The sequence below is a fragment of the Prinia subflava genome, chromosome Z, assembly GCF_021018805.1.
Source record: "Prinia subflava isolate CZ2003 ecotype Zambia chromosome Z, Cam_Psub_1.2, whole genome shotgun sequence".
Classification (NCBI taxonomy): Eukaryota; Metazoa; Chordata; class Aves; order Passeriformes; family Cisticolidae; genus Prinia; species Prinia subflava.
Genome location: NC_086283.1, coordinates 2,705,874 through 2,725,811, shown reverse-complemented (window position 1 = coordinate 2,725,811; position 19,938 = coordinate 2,705,874). Strand labels below are relative to the sequence as shown.

Here is a 19,938-nt window from a genome sequence, read left to right as displayed (position 1 = left end):
TCTGATGTTCTCATAAAGAATTACCTTATTATAATAACTTCTGTGGCATAGACTTAAATTCCGTTAGATGTAGTGCTAAAAGACCACATTATAAATATTGCAATCAGGAAATCTCGTCATTAATGTTGCCTGCGCAACTTTAAAATTGTCTGTGAGTACTACTTGAAAATAATCTTCAACTATGTAATTTGCAGTGTGACTGCATATATAAGAATGTCAATGATGGCCATAGCCACTGCAGCTGTGATATCCATGGTCTGCTTTCCTAATTTAGAGAAAGTCCTTTTTAAAAGACAAAGACTGTAAATCATGTCCTCACTTAGATGCAGTTTAAATATTTAGACAGTTTAGTTTGTTCCAAAACAGTAGCATTTAATTCTTCTTAGTCAATGGCAGTTTCGCAAAACTCTTAGGGTGCATGTGGCAAAACTCAACTCTGAGTTTGTTCTTACAAGTGCAGACATTTAATAGCCAACAGTTTGTATCTAAAGGAAATAAGAATGTGATGTAGAGAAGGACTTGTTAATAGTGAAATAGAAATTGGTCAGGTTATATCTGCAGCTATTCATTTGAATACTTGAGTTTCAATTTCCTTCAGCAAAGCAGCAAGAGTGGCTTCCTGAAGATTGATCTTTATAATGTGGTCTGTTTTATTGTAGGGCCATAAAACCTGCAATTTTAAGTGTCTTACTAAGAGTGCAGAATCAAAATTCTGAAACATAGAAACAGATGTTCCAGATGTTCAACTTGTCTGTGTTCTGTTTGTACCAACTCCTTATCATTACACATTGTAATATATTCTTTAATTGAATTGTTACATAGGAAGTTTTCTGTCTCATTGTACAAAGTGAATAATGAGTTGAAGAAGAGCATTGCACTTCCATGAAGAGAGCAAAAGCACTCCCTCCCGATTGTTCAGTTTGCCTCTCTTATAGTACATTAAGAAATACTTTAAATGAAAGACAGTATTTGTAGTACTTTCTCTATTTCCAGCCTCGGTTCCCAGGTCTTATATTAAAAGTAAACAGTGTTATCACCATTGTATGTGCTTCTCATACATGCCTGAAACAGGATGTGAGAGCTAATGCTGAAATACAGGAAATCGCTCTGTTGCCTTCCCCCTTCATATTTCCTCCAGCATTTTAGAAGAAACTAGTTGAGGGAGCTTTTAGCTGGAAAGCAGCCATGGTAGCTTGAGAAAAAGGGTTGGGGAATGGAGTTTGGTTTTCCATCTAAAATACAAAGTCATAGAATTCCAAGGAAAACATTTACCATTGGGGCTTCAGGTAGGAATAATGTAGTCCCTTAAACATTCTTTCCTACCATGTCTTTCCATGCAAAATTAGACCTGGTTATTTGGGTTACAAATCATAGTGCTCAAAACCAGAGCGATACTACACCAGACACTGTATTAACACATTAAGGAAAATAGTTCATGCTTTGAGAGTTCTACTACATAAATTCGAAGCAAATAAGCAAATACGTAAGTGAATACCAAGATGGTAAGTTGAGCAATAGTTGGAGCTCATTGTAGATATATGGTGTGGCTCGACTATGTCCTGTGTACATCTGTCAAACTGGTGCAATGGTTAGCCTTTGCATCTTTGAAATCATTGTGTCTCCCAGCCTTAGGTAAGCCTGTATACTATAGTCTGAGCTGCTGTGTGGAGTCGTGACTGTTCCCGACAACACAAAGTAACCTTGAGAAACAGGAAAGAGTGGCAAGCACTTTTTTCTCAGGCTTCTCAGCCTGTTGATGTGGTTGCTGCCTGTCACTGATAGTTTGCTTTGTCAGCACCAGCCCAGTGTGAGCTAGAAAGGGACCTGAATCAGCACTGAGTAATTCTAGTGGTGTTTGATTTTTAGTATCTCCTGTTCTGTTGAGGAGAAAGGAGTTAGGACATTGACACAGCATCAGTGAGTTTGTGGTTTGGAAATCTGGGATGTATTTCATGTAATAGCTATTTATAAATAGTACATCCGGCATGAGAGTTTGCTACATAAAATCTGTATGTGCTCTGTTAGTTTTCTGCTAACCCTTTGTCAATTGATTTCCAAGACATTGTTAAGACCTTGTTTTGCTGTGTTTTTTTTGTTTTAATTCTGATACTGTAAGATTAATAGCTTCAACCTATATACCCAGTTTTAATACTGGGTTCATCCACTCAAAACAGGATTCAGCTTATTTTCATAGATCATTGTATCCTGCATTTGCAGGCAAGGAGGTAAACATGGAAGTTTAAATGGAATGGTGATTATATGGTACAGTTTAGTACCAGAAAGCAGATGTGAATGCATGAATATGTTTTTTGCAAGAATATTTCTGGTTGGTTATTATTTGTAGTAATTTAATGAGTCTTGTGATAGCTTTGGGAACACTGAATGTTTAAATTGTGCATTTGTTGGGTTTGTTGTATGGCTGCATATTTTTTGTGTATTGATTCCAATGGTAGATCCTTCAGTGGCTGGAAATAGAATTTTTGGGGAAATAAAATTTGAAGTCAGAGACAGTGCTTATCTGCAAGGACAGGTGCTTTGATTAGAGTAGGGAGTACATACTGATTTGGTTTACCTTTAGAGGGAGTATCTGCTCTTCTCTCTGAAAATGTGGTGGTTTTTACAAGTTCTGTTCTCACATTTATCTCTCAAGGATTAGGTTTGAATTCTTTTCTGTGGACAGTTCTGCATCTTTCATGATGCTAAGAGAAGTGAACCTGGCTCTAATTTGGCCCCAGAGTACTGGCAGTGCACTTAAAATAAGAGCAAAGTTTGTTTGCCAGTTCCACTGACAGTGAAGCCAAGTATTTGGTATTGTTAGTACAGTACTTGATTCTTGGAGAATGCTGTAGAAAGGACACAGTGCCCTAGTGACTTGAAATGCCCAATAGTTGATTCCATGGTATGCCAAAACAAAGTTAATGAGAAGTTAACAGCAAATTATAGTGTTGGTGGATAAAAAGTCATGGAATGATTAGACTTGAATGTTGAGCTACAGTTATTTTTCAGTTTTGTAGATTTTAACTGATGTTCTGCATCTAAGCAATCTAATTTCAGCCTTTTTGAAGCAGGGTCCTCGGGAAGCTGTTATTTGGCTTGCTGTACACCATAAACAAAGAGAAGCCGCAGAAATCTTCTCCAAAGAGATTGCACCAGCTGGAACTGGCATGGGTAATTATTCATATCATCTTCCAAGAATTTTAAAGTTGCTTTTTATTCTCTGAGCATGACCAGCACCCAAAAACTTAGTCATGTTAAGCTTCCTTGTGTTGTTCATAGTGAAATAATAATTTTTAAAGGTTTATAAGCTTGGTGTAGAAATGTGACAGACATTACCAGAATAGTAAAATGAAAGTCCTGGAAGTTCACCATTTTATTCCTTTTTGATTCTTTATTCTTCCCTTGCTGCTACTGTTCCTCCCTGCTTCTTTTTCCTTCTCTTCATCGGTGCATTTTTCTTCATGTGACTGCAATGATGTGCAGTGGTGATTTACTTTTTTACCATGTTCCTAAAACCTAATAATGCTATTAGACTTCTCTGGCAAAAAACACTGAATGTAACTCAACTGGCAGAAATACACCTCAGTGTCCAGCTATAACACTGCAGTTTATGAAGAGATGTGCAGTTTGAGAGTTTTGAAGAATCTCTTCATACTTCATTTTCTGGTGTTACTACAAAGGATTTTTACTGATGCTACTATAGTTCTGACTGTTTCATGTATAGCTGCTTGTGTATGTAATTACAATGTTCAGGTAAAATTTAAAAAATTGAATACTGCAGTGATGGTGCTGACCATCTGCATCTTAATTCATAGTATGGATTAAGTACCCAACTTAAATTCTCATCCTGCAGTATTAAGTCTAACCTCAAATTATTCTGTCCTCAGCATTTGATTTTGTTATGTATTGAAACTACTGCAAGATTTATGTTTTAACTGATGTGTGAGGTAAAATCAAACCACTGGAATTTAATTAAATTTGTCTTAGTTTTGAGGGTATATGCATATATGTATATGTATTTGCTTAAAGGTCATGTAGTGTGAAATGATCCATGCTTCTATTGCTTGCCAAATGTTTGTTCCAAAAGTAAGCACATTTGGTTTTTGTAAATGTCATTGGTTTCTCTAAATTTTCTAGGGGGACCTACTGTTTGATTACTTTGAGCAAAATTTTTTTTTGTGTTCTACTCCCATGTCCCTTAGGTGTCACCACTATAACTATGTTCTAAGCTCATTCATGTGTTTTGTGCATAAATCATGAGTACTCATCCCACTTCTATTATCTATTCTAAATTAAATAATAAATTTAAATTTTGACAGCCTAATTTGAGAACTAGAGCTTAGATATTTTGCAATGGCTTCTGCATACCTTAATGAACACTGTATCTGGGATTTATATAGATCTTCAAAATTAAATTCCATGGCCTTAACCTGAAATTCTGAAGTTGCATAGCAAATCTAAAATCCTGATTAAGAAAGGAATAGTTAGGCGTTGCCTTACAATTAAGGAACTAATTTTTTTTTCCAGTGGGTTAAGAATTGTGTAGAAGTGTGCACATTCTTGCATTCTGTGCTGTGTGTTGTATTCTTTACAGTATTCGCAGAGAACAGTTTAATGCAGGTTGGTTTTTTTGTCTTTATTAATAGTTTTATAAATAGTTGTATTTACTGAGACAAGGTCATCTTTTTTTTTTTTTTTTTTGCTGTCCCTACAATATAGATATGATCATGTAGAACTAAGTGTAAATATTCACTGAGATAATATTTTAAAATTCTGCAATTCTGAAGGTTGCTCAGTGGTCAGGATTTACCGTAGATGTAAGTTGCTTCTAAAGACTTGGAGTTTTCCTTATGAATGAAGGATAGTATTTTCAGGTGGACCAAACTATCATTTCTGTGACTAGTTAGGGAATCATAATTGAAGTAGTTTTCTTAGTGATTTGTCCATAGCAGACTACAAAAAGTAAAAATCTATTCTTACTATTTAATCTGTGTGTGCATAGGCAGTGCCCTAGAAAACATCCTTTTGAATTAAAGAAAGCTGGGTGGATTTTAAAATCATTGCTTATTTATAAGGTCCAAAATTAATGGACCTGTACTAATCTCTCCATTCTTAATGTGTTCTTCTTTTGTAAAGCAATTATTGTGTATATAAACCACGTTCGAAGTCTGAAAGTGTTGGTTTTATTAGAGGTTCATTTTTTTTCCCTTTTAGCAGTGATCTTTTTAGAATGAAAAAGTGAAAAATCTGCTCTAGGTGGGTTGGTGGAATATTCATAGAATTGAAATTGAGTTACTGTAACACGTGAACATCTGTGCCTTGAGGTGGCTGGCAGACTTTCAGTTCTTGTTATCAGGGCTTTCAGTGATGAAAATATGCATTGAAATATGGAATAGGGTTAGGCAGTCTGTGTGGATGGTGGTTGGGATGCTGGGTTTGTTTCCTAAAGGAACATTTTAAGCTTTTTAGAACATCCTGTAGAAGTTTTTCTCAAAAAAACCCAAATCTGTTTCAATTCATAGAGCCGCTGCTAATGAGCAGCAGTGGGAGAGAGGCTATTTCTGGAATCATCTGAGGCATCTGGTGATAAATAGCACTTTTCCTTGCCAGGTATGGGACTGCAAAAAGGGTTTTGGCCTCCATGACATAAATTACTTACTGTCAAAGGCTATCAGGGCTGTTTACTGACATGCTTCCAACTGCTTGAACAACCACATAGTCTTTTTTTTTTTTTAATTTGTGGAAGATATACTGGGACTGCTTCATAGAGTCACTTCTTTCAGTGCTGTTGTGTGGTGAATTTTTGTATTACCTGTGCCCATGAACTCTTACATAAGCAGAGAAGGGTCAGATTTGGGATTTAAATGCTTAGTAAGCTACTTGTTGATGTGAAATATGTTTACAGCCGTGATTAAGAAGAATGTTTTTTATTTTCTTTCTTCAGTGAGATTTAGAATTTTGCGACACTGCCAAAGAGTAATTAGTGGTGTACTAATAACAGCATCAGCTTAACAATGCTTAGTTTCTGACAGTATTGTAGAATTCCAGACCTTGCTGTGAAGAGCAAAACAAGGAATTCTTGATGCGTAATTGTCTTAAAACAGGCATATCCACAGATAAGACTTGCAGAGATGGGAAGTGATCTTGGGGACAGAAGCCAGAACTAAGAGTGTTGAAATTGTTGTTGTCCTAGGTGAATTCTCGAGTAACAGCACTTGGTGTTCATTTACTTCCTCCTTTTCCCTGAGCTTTTTCCCTCCCCTCCATTTCACTGGGACATTTCTGCAAATGACTGCAGTTCCCCAGAGTGTCACTGCTTCAGTGATGGGCAGAGCATGCTCCATGGTAGTGTGGTCGCCCTCGTGGGAGGGTCAAAGCGTCCCCAGGCAGAGAACCCAGAACCTGAGCCCTGTGTGCCCTCTTGAGTGCTCTGGGCAGTGAGTGCCTGAGGTCTCATTCTGCACCACTTTTTCTCACTGGGCACTGAATAAAAATAGCTGTGTTTGCTGTCTCTTATATGGATAGAGCATGCCTATCAAATGTGGTTCTGTGCTTCGCACATGGATATGTATCATGTAACTACATGTGGCTTTGTTCTGCCCAACTGGCAGCAGTTGTGGGGATACACACCAAGAGAGATTTTAAGCATGAGTGGCTTTTGCTGCTGAAAGTCCTTGGAACAATGAAATCCTGTGTTTCAAAGATGGTCAGCTCGGTCACACCTCTCCCAACTCTCCTGTGTTAGTTCACTTCCAGGAGGTGAGATAGTGACCATGAGAGTCATTGCAAATAACCCTTCCTTCTTGTTCTACATGTTCTTTTAATGAAGAACAGAAGAAAAGAAGGAACAAATTACAAATCTTTCATAATGGACACCAGGGAGGAAGGAGAAGTTACTGACTTGCAGAGTGATGTCACCTGAAATGAAACACTTCATTCTGTTATTTTTGGACATTTAAGAGTGACCTTTATAAAATAAAGTAGATTTTTAGATCAGTATTGGACAAAAAGGAAAAAAAGAAAGGGACGTATTTTCTCTTCTGCTTGGACTGTACCTAGTGCTTGAGGAGTGTTGTTTTTAACTATATTCTTCCTTCCCCTCAGTAGCAGTCTGGTGCTTACTACTCTTAAATGATGTGTAGGTACAGATCAGATGTCAGCAGTACAGATAGTAATCTTCATATGTAGTACCTTTCATCCAAGAACTTTTAGCAAGCTCTGTAAAGATAATCAGCTAAACTTTCAAACATCTAGTAGCATTGGAAAGTATTCTGTCTGCTTTACAGATGGTTTCCTGAGATAATGAAAGAAAGCATAGCCACAAAAGAAGGTAGATCAAGAGTCCTTGGTTCTGCTTTCCCTGTAAGAAATACTGAAGAGCAACTCCACCAATATTTAGGGGGACCAAGTTGGCTAAAAGTTAGGAATGTGGAGTAGAGGAGAAGAGAGATTGAGAGAAGAGATTTGATGGTTCAGAATAAGGATGGAGAGTCACAAGAGCTCCTGCTGCATCTTTTGGAGTGAAATCCAGAAGCACTGTCACTTCTGGTGTTTCATCAGGTGATTTTAGCCTTCTAGTCACTAATTGTGGAGCTGTCAGCTGGAGTTGGTTGGCAGTTTTATTTTGTCAATATCATAATACGAAAATTACAAATTGTACGTAAAATAGGTGTTAATTTCTTTAATAATCAGTAATAAAAGCCTAGTTTTGGTGTTTTCACTTAGGCTGAATTTAAATTACTTGAGTCAAAATGTTTTACCTATTTGCCTGATAGCCTTTTGAGAGAGTTTTCAGTTGTGGGTTTTCAGATTTCACAGAGAGCAGCAGTAAAATGAAAATACCTTATTTTCCTTCCTGTAATTAAAAATCACATCACAATAATTTTGTTGAGGAGGGATCTTCATAATGCTTCACTTCAGAGACTTAAAACTTTGGATGTTACGTCTTGAGTATCAGATGTGCTTTTTAGCAAATTTATAGTCTTAATGTCAGTATTTAATAACTTCTTCCTTTGCAGCATATGATTTTTGGATATGATAAAATTCTTGGGCATTTGTATATGTCAAGGATAATAAAATTTAGCCCTTGTAAAGGGAGAGCATTGTGTAGCTTCTGATCAATTTGAGAACTCTGATTCCTCTCCCCTCCCCTTCATATCAGTAGAAGGACCACCTTCTAAAGGAATTGTGCTTTATGCAGTTCTTATGAATCACATCCTCTGCATAAAGAGAAGGAATGCTATCTATATGTTGAAGTGGACTGAAGGCTGTGTGTGTTTGTGCTCTGCAATGTGCAAGGAGTTGGACCTGCAAGAGAGAATTTCGAGATGTTTCAGTTTTTAAGAAGCTTCCATAGTCAACAATGATTTGACTGAGATTTTCATAGTTATTCCCTGGCTTTTTTCCCTAGTGCTTTTTAAGTTTCCATTGTTTTTCTTGAAGGCCCAGCAGGACACATTAGCGTACTTCCACAGAAATCGGTTTTAAGTATTATTAAAACTGCAGATGAGATTCTTAAGCCCAGAGAAGAATTTGAAGTTACTGTATATAGATATGCCATGTTGGAGAGTGATTTGTTGTTTATTTTCTGTTTGGAATGGGAAGCATTTACTGTAAACTTCTGTTGAGTATTGTATTTAGTTGACAAGTTCAAACCCTTATTCAGTTTTCATTTGGATTATGCTGTTCTGATGAACTTAAAGGGGTACATACTCTAAAAAAAGGCCAAACATCTCTTATGTCATCTTTTAATGTTTTTTTACAATTAACACTTGAGTTTAACCTTTAATTGATAAAATTATTCTTTCTGTTTAGTACTCAGTAGTCTGAAAGTTGATAATAGCCAGGATTTTTTTTAACAGCAAGCAACAAGTTTGCTTGGCTTTATGCATGTTGGTCTCCTGAAAAAAGAATAACTTTCTATCTGTCTGTACTGCTCGGTCCTAATAGTGGGGTCTTCACAGCTGTTTTCCTGTTCTGTAAAGTGAGATTCCTGTGCTTGGCAGTGAAGAATCCTGGACACATAGACTCAGATTTTTAAATCTGTAGTAGCCTATGAGAGTTCACTGCAGTTCTGCAGTGTTCACCCTCACTTCATAAAAGCTAGCAAACACGGACCTGGTTTGTATAACTCAGTGAAAATCTCTTCATTATGTACAGTACAGTCGGCCAAATGGTTAGAATTTAAATAATTTCTGTTGATTAAATGTCTTTATGTTGTCTTCTTTAATTCAGATACTTTATTCTGAATGAAATGAGGAATAGGAGAGGCTCCAGAAGAGCCTTACTGTGGGAATTCAGTGTTTATAGTTTGACAGTATAGTTCAGTAGCTAGGAAATGTTTTACTAATAGCTGAAATCATGTGCTGACCCTTATTTCACATGAAAATGACCGGAGTTTGACACTAAGATGACAGCTGGTTAATACAACTTGAGATTTTAAAGTGCTTGAGTATATGTAAATATTTTGACTGATGTCCTAAGTGTGTTGGAAGATACTTTTAGAAATGTCCTTGTTGCAGCAGATCACTGCAGTCCTCGTTTTTTTGAGAATAATACTTCAAAAGATAAACTATCTGCTGTTTTCAGAGGACATAGATAGAATAATTAAGAACATACAATTGACCTCTGTAAAAAAAGGTTGCATGCATTTTGTACTGGTGCTCAACCATATTATAAGAACTGCTGAGTATAAAAACTGAGATTTCAGATTTCTCTCGTTTGATCACTTAAAAAATAATGCTTGATAAATGGAGTACTTTGTCTGGTTTTATGTATAAAAACATGTATCATTCCTTAGAATATGCAGTAAATACATTAAAAACCTATTGGCTGAGTTAATTGAATCACTAGAAATACAAGAATCAAAAGCTGAAAGCTGTTCAGCAAGAGACATTGCTGTACCTTAAAATTCTGTGAAACTTCAAGAAAAACCCTTAAGTTTTATTAAACTTAAAGTGCTTAAAGTTTTTTAGGTTTCAAGTAGTTGGAGCATTTTTCAGGCTTTTTACTCCAAAACAATTTCCAAAAGGCTTCATGCAGTCGAGCATTCTTTGTATATTGCATAATGGTTTATTCTGTTGAAAAATATACAAAAATGTACAATGGGGGGGCGGGGGTGGGGTTGACAGAAGTAGATTAAAGAATAAGAAGTAATAATCCAAAATTAGGTGTGACCATTCATGTAGGATTGGTATAGGATAGAGGGGAATATTAAGGAGGCAAAACATCAGGCTTTTCTACCATTTGTAAATCCAGTGGGGAATAATGATGTCTGGAAGGAATTATTTTGCTGGAAATTTGCATCTCATAGGTTCATGGCAAGTTCCAACCAGGGTTTTTTCTGCTGTGGGGCATTTTACAGGGTGTGGTATATATGATATAGATTATAATGTATTAGAACATGGTGGTTCTGCATATTGAAATAGGTGTTTATTTGGGCTGATTTTATGCATCTTTTACCAGGGCTGGTTTTCAGTGGATCCATTCCCTGAATTGCCCCAGCTGAGAGCAAATTGCCTGTAGTCTTTAATTTGCCTGGTACCTCTACTCATGAAATTTATCAGAAACTTGCTGTCTTTTTCATTATATCATACACGATTTTTAGAAGAATTTGTATTTGCAAGTTCATCCACAGATGGGTTTTACAGGGTGAGAAAATAAAAGATCAAGAGGCAGCTGGAGAGATAAAACATACATGGGAAACTAGAAATGGTCCAGCTGCTTTAGCAATGAGTGTATCCTGATGGGGCTTTACCGTGTATTATTTATATGAATATCTGTTCCTATGCTCTCCTCACAGGAGAGTGCCAGTCATGGGGTGTTAGTGTGCTTTGGTATTCTTGAGATTCCTCTCCATCCTTCAAATTTGGATCAAATTTGTCACTGGACCCAAAATTTGGGAGTCTGCAGGTGTGCTGAAGGATCATGGACACAAAGGAAGAAAACCTGATAAATTAATTATACGTATGTGTATATATAGAAGATGATGGTTTGTTTTTCGTAGGATACTTGGGCTGAAAATAAGTAAGACTTAAAGTAGGCTAGAAGAAGGGGTCATAAAACGAAAAGACAGGATAAGACTATATGAAGAATTGTGTAGTTTATCAAAGAAAAGCACTTTCTGACTATTTAGTTATTTAATAGATTCAGTGTAGATTTAAACCTTTAAACATAGCTTCTGAAGGAAGGGTCCAATACCAGACCTTAGTCACCTAGAAAGGAGTAGATTTACCATTCTTAGTGCCTGAAGTTTTTCCAACCATGTCATATGTTTGGGAGTTAATAAAAACAGTGGAATCCCTGTGCTGCTCATTGGTTTAAAGTGCCCAGCCACCTGGAGAATTTGCAGTTCCCAGCTTAGTCCCCAGCCACTATGAGGAGATGAAAGGCCTTTGGATCAAATGCTTGAATCAAAGTAAGTGTCATGCTTATTCAGTTTGACAACAAACAAATACTGTACCTACAGATGAACAGGATATAGATGCATTGAAAGGAGAGTGTCCCATCTAAAGGTAATCACCCCATTCTGCAGTGCATCAGTTTTATGCCATTTTGAGGCACAGAAGCTGGCAGAGAGTGGTGGTAAGTTCATTAGCTTGAAGTGAAGCAATTGTTCAAGAAGTTCAGTGGTAGCAGGTGAGACAATATGTTTATCTGTTATTGAAGCACTAAGGAATGGAGCTCTGATGACAAAAAATGGTCATGTGAAGTTTCTGGGAAAGTAGATCAAGAGTTTCAGTTTAGCTGAGAATCTTTGTGATCTGAGACTGTAGCCTGATTGATATTTTCTGCAAGTATGACAAATTGTTTGTGTCATTGTAGATAAAGATAAGCCTTCGAGAACAGAGAGAGAGCATCTGTACAGATATTTAAGCAAGCAATGCAATGTAAGCATAAAGTACATAAAGTATAATTTTTTATAAGATGTTTTCTTGAGACAGTTGTTGATCCAAGGAAATCATAATTTAGTTAGCAGAAGGTAGGTTTGGCCACAGTGACAAATTCACTATTACTTGGTTGTACTGCACCTTCCATTGTCTTCTTTTGGTTTACTTGAGAAATGTTATATCTGAGCCCTTGGTTGAGGTCAGGTGTAGTACTCTTGAGCCATCTACAGAATTAACAAACTGGTTGTGGCTTACAATCAGTAATTTAAGATTTGCTTTGTCTTCTCTTTTTGAAGCCTAACTAGGAATTTTGTAGAGATAAAAATTAAATTGGACTTAAAATTGCTTCCATCATATTTATATTCACATAAACAATAATCACAGCCTATAGCTTAATAGTGTTGCAGCTGGGATGTTGGTGTAGCTTGGCTCTGCAGTTGCAGGGATAGCTGTAGTACTTCCAAAGACGGATCGGCTGTTACAGTAGCTTGTGCTCGTGAGGTTCTGGAAGGTCAGCAGAAGTATATCTTAGCCGCAAAGTGTGAGCAATTGTTGCTTTTACTTGGATTGTGTTCTTGTCTATGATGAGAACTACTTTGTTGTAGGAATCAAGATCCCTAGTGTGAAAGCAAGCGAATGAAGAGCTTTTTTTTAAAGCTTTCAGGAAGTTGAAATTGATGTTGGAGGAAAATCTGGTATCCTTAATGAGCAGTTCAGCTGCTTAGCAGGAAGTGGCCCATATGACAGTCCACAAATAATTTAACTAGCTTTATGGACCTATATTTTCAACATGACCTTACCAGATCCACCCTCCTTCCCCAGCAACCTAAATAAACAAACTAGGCACATAATTCTATAAAATCGCTGCAGCTGGTTTTCTTGCTGAGCGGCAGTTCTGTTTGAATGAGTGCACAGGTAAGATGTATAGGTCTGAAACCTCACTGCATCATCTAAAATTGTGTAATACATACGTAAGGGATTCTTTCATATTCTATCCACCACCATGTTTTTAGCAGTACTTAGTGAGTAGGGGGGTGGTTATTTGTGATGCTGTTTCTTTTGAAGGATTTTTTTTCCGGTGTGCTATAAAAAATCATAGACTTTTTTGGGGAAGTCCCTTCTGATAAGCAGGAATATGGCAAAGGTGTGTAATCTTTGCTGCTGCTGGTATTTGTGCACATTGACAAGGTACAGAATCCGAGCTAGAACAGCCTGCTATGGAGTAGAGTTCATCACTGCTAGCTTTAGTGTCACAGCAGCACAGTTACTTGGCTTTTAGTTTGCTTGTAGCACAGACTGAGGGAATTCACACCTGCAGAAAGCATGAAGCCCTTTTTAGAATTAATTTGGCCAGATATGCCATGTGGGCAGCTTTCTACAACAGTTATTTTTAAAAGGGACTGCTTAACATAGTTGTTAATTAATTCCTAGGCAGATGTAATATATGCATTTTACTGTTTCTTTCTCCTGCAGTACTGTTTGGAGCTGTGATGCACCTGAATTGCCTCTGTATCACAGAGAGACAATGGGATGTGCAGTACCCAGCACCTTAAAAAAGCAGTTAGGTTAAAGGCTGGAGAGTGTGATTCAAATTAAATGGTTAATCTAAACAAGCAGAGTTACATTAAACAAATATTAAAAGAAGCCATTGTCGATCAGAATTGTTTTTCTGCTCTCTTTGAAAGTAAAGAAGAATGACAAAAGTGAAGTTCTTTTTCTATCAAATGTATTACCTCACTGGCGTTTGTATACAAAGTATTTGGAAGAAGATTCTAAAGATGTAGTTCACACTTTGCATGTTAATTTTTTTTTTGTTAAAATGCATCGTTAGGTGTTTTGCCTTTTAACTTGTATAAAATGTTCAGTTTTGTTAATTTATGAGAATGTATGTAATTTTCTAAATATTACCCTGCATTTATTAAAAATAGATCAATTCAAGCTATGATAAGTCGCAAGCTCTGATGTTTTGAAGAGGGCTTTAACCATTCTTTTGTGAATTTAACTTCCAGCTCCTGGTCTCACTGGAATTGTTGGAGGGCGCCCCAGAGTGTAAGTTAGTGCTTGATCATTAACTTCTTGTAATGTGTGACGATAATGTTCCTACAAGTCACCATCACAAGCTTCACCAGCTTGGGACAGCAACCACAGAAGCACCTAAATCTTCCTTTGTCACTCTGTGCTTAGTAACTGATAACAAGATAATAGTGAGAGCTATATGAATGCATGCAAACAGTAAAATTCTTTCTTGAATTAAATGTGAGTTATGCAGGTTTCTGATCAGTTCATAGCAATCTTTGCCTGATGAGCTGTAGGAAAACTTGAAATGCGACTTCATTCCCTGCAAGGCAGAAGCTTGACCACATTAATAAATGCAAATTTCTGGACCACTTTTCTCTTGTAGCTGTTAGTTTGGAATATGAGCCCACCAAATTTACATCTGTATGAGCTCACATCACCTAGAAATGTAAAATTTTAGCATGAAACCATTTCATACTGAACATAGCAATGAATATGTTTTAAAAAAACCCTGGCCTGATGGAGTTTTTTTCTAGATAGGCTAAAATCTTGTGGTGATTTATATTGTCACCTTTTCGTGCTTGTTCATCTAAAACTCTCCATTTAGCAAATAGTGCATGAAGATGGGAAAAGAACCTGTGGCTGTATTTCCAGTAGCCCTCTGTAGCTGGTCTAGGTATCAGTGTGTGGCTACTGACCATATAGTAGACTTCAATGTCAAGAAGCACATCCTTTGTCAAGAAAATACTTTTGCTGTTTTGGCTACCTCCTCTCAGTAAAATTTTCTTCAGTTTTTTAAACAAAATCTTACATTCTTAATAATGCAATTTAAGGAGTTTTTACACTTTCAAGCTTTCCAAATTTGTTTGAAAAACTGTTGCTAGTCGTGTTTGAATGGATTTAATTTCACAAATGTTTGCTGTATGAATAGTCCAAAGGTGTGTGGTCTGCCAGTTTCATTAATTTCTAGGTAAATGCATTTATGCTTGTTGTTTTGTGTGTCTAGGTCTCCAGTTTTCAAGCCATTTTTCTTCTATTATCCCAAAAGCAATGTTCAGGTAAGTCCTACTGCTTAAAGTCTGAGTTCCATTTTCCCGGCAGTAATTTGAAAAATCCTGCTGATTCTGGCATTTTTTTGTGACTTTCAGTAATAAAACTGCAAAGTAGTCTGATCACTTTAAAAAATAAAGGGTTTTTTTTTAATATGTCCTGAGAGACTAATGTTATTCACACGGGATGTTTTACAGCAGTTGAACTTGCCAGCCTTCCATTTTAATTACTGCTAATTTTGAAATATCTTACATCAAAACTGAGCTTCTCTTTTCAGGTTCCTGGAACTGTAGGTTTCAATTATTTTTACTGCATTTGCAAAGAGTGTTTAAGAAAATTGCAGACTTTTTTGAAGGTTAATGGAGTCTCCTTAAAGAGTAGGCGGTTGGGTGTTCAGAGAGTGGAACATTAATCTTGTCAACTTGAATACATCTTCTGAGGTTTTGGGGAGTGATGTATTTTGTGTATACTACTGGGAATAAATACTAAAATCATTGAATTTCCTCTGATTCAACAGATTTTACTTAACAGGGAGTTGGGCTTTTTCCTTCCATACACCATTTATAAAAATAGAAGTAGTCATTTCTGTTCTTGCCTGTATTACAAAAACTGTCAAATTATGAAAGCCTGTGGAACTCTTGAGCTGTCCTGGAGGAACCTGTGATTCTGTGGCCCTGTTCAGTTCATAGCAATAGTTTGTTTCAGTCCAAGAATTGGCAGTTCAGATGTCTAGGCAGCTCTAGGCGAGAAATTACAGTGCCAGGTGACATGTTCATCTAGAGCTTACTTCTTTTCTGTGATGCATGTATGCCTGTCTAGTTCAAAGTTTTCAAGATAGACTTGAAGAAACCGGTTTTGCTGAAACCATAAAGTGTTTGGATTTATAAACATTGTCTCTGCTGTTCTGACTGCCATCAGATATTGAATTTGTCCTTTGGAAACTGCAGACAAGACTGCATATATGCCCTTCTTTTTTAAATAACTTGTAACTACTGCATCTCTCCCATACCAAGGCATCCTAATACTCAGTAAAAGCCTTCTCACCCATCCACCATCAAGAAAGTGGTCAAAGGCTGGAATGTTGGTCTGTGTTAGGCCACAGGTATTATGACAGGCCTCTGCTTAGGGTGACTCAGGGAAGCATAGGCAGCAAGTGCAAAAGTGGGCAAGGGGGAACAAAAAAACTTAATCAGAAAGGCACTGTTTTGGTTTCGTTCTTTAACATTCATACAGTGCTTAGAACAACGAAGCCCTATTCTTTAAGTAGTATTCTTCATTAAAGGAAAATATTCTAATTTCACAGTTTTACAGAGAAGATGCCATTTACTTATTAAATCTAAGTTGATTGCAAACTCTTCGCGGTGAAAAAGCATTTATAAAAGCCCCACCTTTTGTATCTAAAGTTGAAGTACTTGCTTTTATCCTCATTTACATTTTGCAAATGGCTTGTCTTTGCCAAGTTTAGTGTGAAATCATTATCTTTATGGAAGTTTAGCCTACCACTGTGTTGTTCAAATTCAGTATTAACTTACTTAATTAGCACTGTGTTCCAGACTTGGTAAAGTGCTGTTGAGATTAAACAGTAACCTAATTTAACAAGAAAAGAAAGCAGTGTCTCATTTACTCTTTTCAGTACAGAAAATCAAAGTCCTTGCTCTGTGTAACTAATCTGATAGGGGCACTGATATGCTGTCAGCACAATGCAGTGTGTCCTATCCCTGTTGGCCTGCAGTAATACTGAGGGTAAAAATGGTGTGTGATTCAAGTCCTTAATTCAAAATTTCAGCCATGTTTTAAAACTATTGTCCACTAAGAGATTACAGATTGAGTAAGGTACGAATTAACTGATTTTCTAAATTAGAAGTTCAGTTACAAAGAGTCTAGTTGCTCTGGGTCAGCATTTGACCTCAAAACTAAAAAAATTCCATAAGCAGATTATGAGTTATGTTAACATTGCCACAGTGGGTTCATTTCTTCTATGTTTGGTAACACCTTTCTGGGTGTCAGTTTGGATTCAATGTCTTGTTTGTTGTTTCCACTGCTTTTATGCAATTGTACTGATTTTATCATAGATCACCAGTGGTTTTACAGTTCAAACAGTAGTTGCTTTCCATATTTGCTTTGAAGGTAACCAAAAACTTTTATCTAGGGAGAAATTGCAGCAAACCTACTGAAGGCAAGTCACTATTAGTTATTCTTTAATGGCAATCTTAAGAAAGAGTGCTGAGTAGAGTTATTTTGCATTTGCTGACAACTGAGCACTAATATCTGCTGCAGCTAAGTTAGTTTATATTGTTTTGTTCTGGAAGCTTAACTTGATTATGTCTGAATCTTTCATATTGGGAATCCTCCAATACAGATGAAATGGATGCCACTCTTCCATCCCACTTCCTTATAGCCTGTCAGTGGTCCCACAGGTAAAACCGAAGGGTAGCCTGCTTTGTGTGTACTTTCTACATCCTTCCTGTTGATCAAAAGATTGCTTACTGTTAAAAGCTGAGATACTGGTCCATGTATAAATCAGGGAGCAAGACTTTTTTTCGTCCCTGTTATTGGAGGAGTTGAGCCACTTGATCCATGGCTGCTGACTCTGTCTCTCCAGGTCATTGCTGCCAATCAGTTGGGATACAGTGATGATACACCGCACACAATTTGGTGTTGTGTGGGTCACGGGAATTGGGCTTCATCTGGATCTGTGGGTAGCTGCACATTAGTCAGGTCATAATAAATAATTTCCAGCATGGCTAATTCCTTCAAGAACTGGATACCTCCTTGCATTGTGGTCCTCTTGTCTGGGTGACATACGGCATTTTCCTTGAAGGGATACCTTTCCTTCAGACTTAACAGGAGTCATCTTCAGAGGCTGAGGACCTAGGCCCCTTTTTCAAATCCACTTGTCAATGCTCCCTTCTCTAGAAAGTGATATAGCTACTTGGCTTCCATACCTTCTAATTATAGGCTACTAGCTCCATTATGCCAGTATCATAGCAGCCAGGTGATAATGTGCTGACCTGGAAGACAGGTGAAATATTTTTGCATATCCCACATCTGATTCAAAGATAGCTATCTTGTTCTGCCTCTTTCTCCTGTTCTTGTGATGACCCTGCTTCATCCTCTTTTGCAAGCTGAGTTTCCTGTCCATTTCTTGTGTACAGGAGTGACTGATAATTAGGAGGAGTTAGTTCTCATTCCTCTGCAGTGCCTGTCACTGGGGTTGGAGTAGCTGCAAGGTTTTTGTTTCATCATCAGATCCAGAGGCCTTCTTTTCCACTTGAGAAGAACTGTCAAACCGAGCTTGGTAGGCCCGGGCCAGCTCATTGCAGTGATTTGTATCTCTCTGGAATTGCCAAGGTGACAGCATACTTTTTCCAGTATTTTACTGTTTTTTCTGGATTCTGCACTTGTTCAAGGGTGAAGTTCCAAAATGCAAGCTTCTCACAGTCCTGTGCACTTGCCCATACCACCCTATGCACCTTCCTGCTCTTAATGATCCAGCCTCAGGGCAGATCATAAACCTCAGACAATCCTAAAATGTTAAGGGGTTGGAATAGACCCTGATGATCATCTAGTCCCAACCTCCACGGCCAGGGGCAGGGATACCTCCCAGTAGACCAAGTTATTAAGGGCTTAACCAGCATGGCTTTGAGCACCTCCAGGGATGGGGCATCCCTAACTTTCCTGGGCAGCTTGTTCCAGTGTCTCACCACTCTCACAGTGAAAATTTTCTCCTAATACCTGACTTAAGTTTCCCCCTTTTTAATTTGTACCCATTACCCGTGTCACATCACTGCAGTTCCTGACAAAAGAGTTCCTCTCCCGTTTCCATGTAGGCACCTTCAGATACTGGTAGGTTGCTACGAGGTCTCCACACAAGGTTCTCTTCTCCAGGCTGAATAGCCCTAACTCCCTCAGTCTGTCTTTGTAGGGAAGGTGCTCCAGACCTTTTATGAACTTCATGGTCTCCTCTGGATTTGCTCAGCAGGTCCTTCATTTTCTGGGGACACCAGAACTGTACACAATGCTCCAGGTAGGGTGTCACAAGAGCAGAGTAGAGTGGGGAAGAATCCTTCAGCTGTCTGGCCACACTCCTTTTGATGCAGCTCAGTATGTGATTGACTTTCTGGGCTGCGAACATACACTCATGCTGAGTTTTCCATCAAACATCACCCCCAAGTCTTTCTCTGCAGGGCTGATCTCTGACAATTAGTCTTAGATAGTTGTTAAACTTCAAACAAGACCTGGAACGCATTCAAAAGACAGGAGCCAACTGTGTGCCCAGGTGGCCAAGAAGGCCAATGGCATCCTGGCCTGTATCAGCAATAGTGTGGCCAGCACGACCAGGGCAGTGATTGTCCCCCTGTATTTAGCACTGCTGAGGCCACATCTCGAGTCAGTTCTGGGCCCCTCAGCTTAAGAAGGACTTTGAGGTGCCAGAGCACATCCAGAGAAGGTGGCAAAGCTAGTGAAGGGTCTGGAGCACAGGTCTCATGAGGAGCAGCTGAGGGAGCTGGGGTGTAGCCTGGGGAAAAGGAGGTTCAGGGAGGACCTTATCACATACTACAACTACCTGAGAGGAGGTGGAGTCACCATACCTGGAGGTGTTTAAGGAAAGACTGGACGTGGCTCTTAGGCCTAGTTGACATGGTGGTGCTGGATCATAGGTTGGACTTGATGATGTCAGAGGTCTTTCCTGATTTCATTGATTCTGTGAAGATATAAAGATAGGAACATGTTAGTTTGAGCATCCCAGGATATTAAAAATTCTCAAGATCTATTGTAATTAGCCTGGAGAATAAGGGGAAGAGGAAGGGAAATGTGTCCCTTCCATGGTCTGAGTTTCCAAAGAGAGAAGGTAAAAGGTGTAATTAGCAATAGTTTCTGATAGATGACTCCCAAGTACAGGGGGTGACGGCAGTGCTGAGTGCAAATACCAGATTAGTTTCACAACCAGCAATTATATCATATAATTAGCCAGCGTTACAAAGTA

General features: G+C 38.0%; 1 protein-coding gene across 1 annotated transcript in view; it reads left to right on the top strand.

The window, feature by feature from the left end:
• LOC134563824 (uncharacterized) overlaps positions 1–19,938 on the top strand; it is a 58,470-nt gene that overhangs the window by 22,712 nt on the left and 15,820 nt on the right. Inside the window, exons 13-15 of the mRNA XM_063422141.1 lie at positions 3,069–3,168; positions 13,895–13,934; positions 14,908–14,959. Of these exons, the coding sequence (XP_063278211.1) occupies positions 3,069–3,168; positions 13,895–13,934; positions 14,908–14,959 (192 nt within the window). The remainder of the gene's footprint in view (positions 1–3,068; positions 3,169–13,894; positions 13,935–14,907; positions 14,960–19,938) is intronic.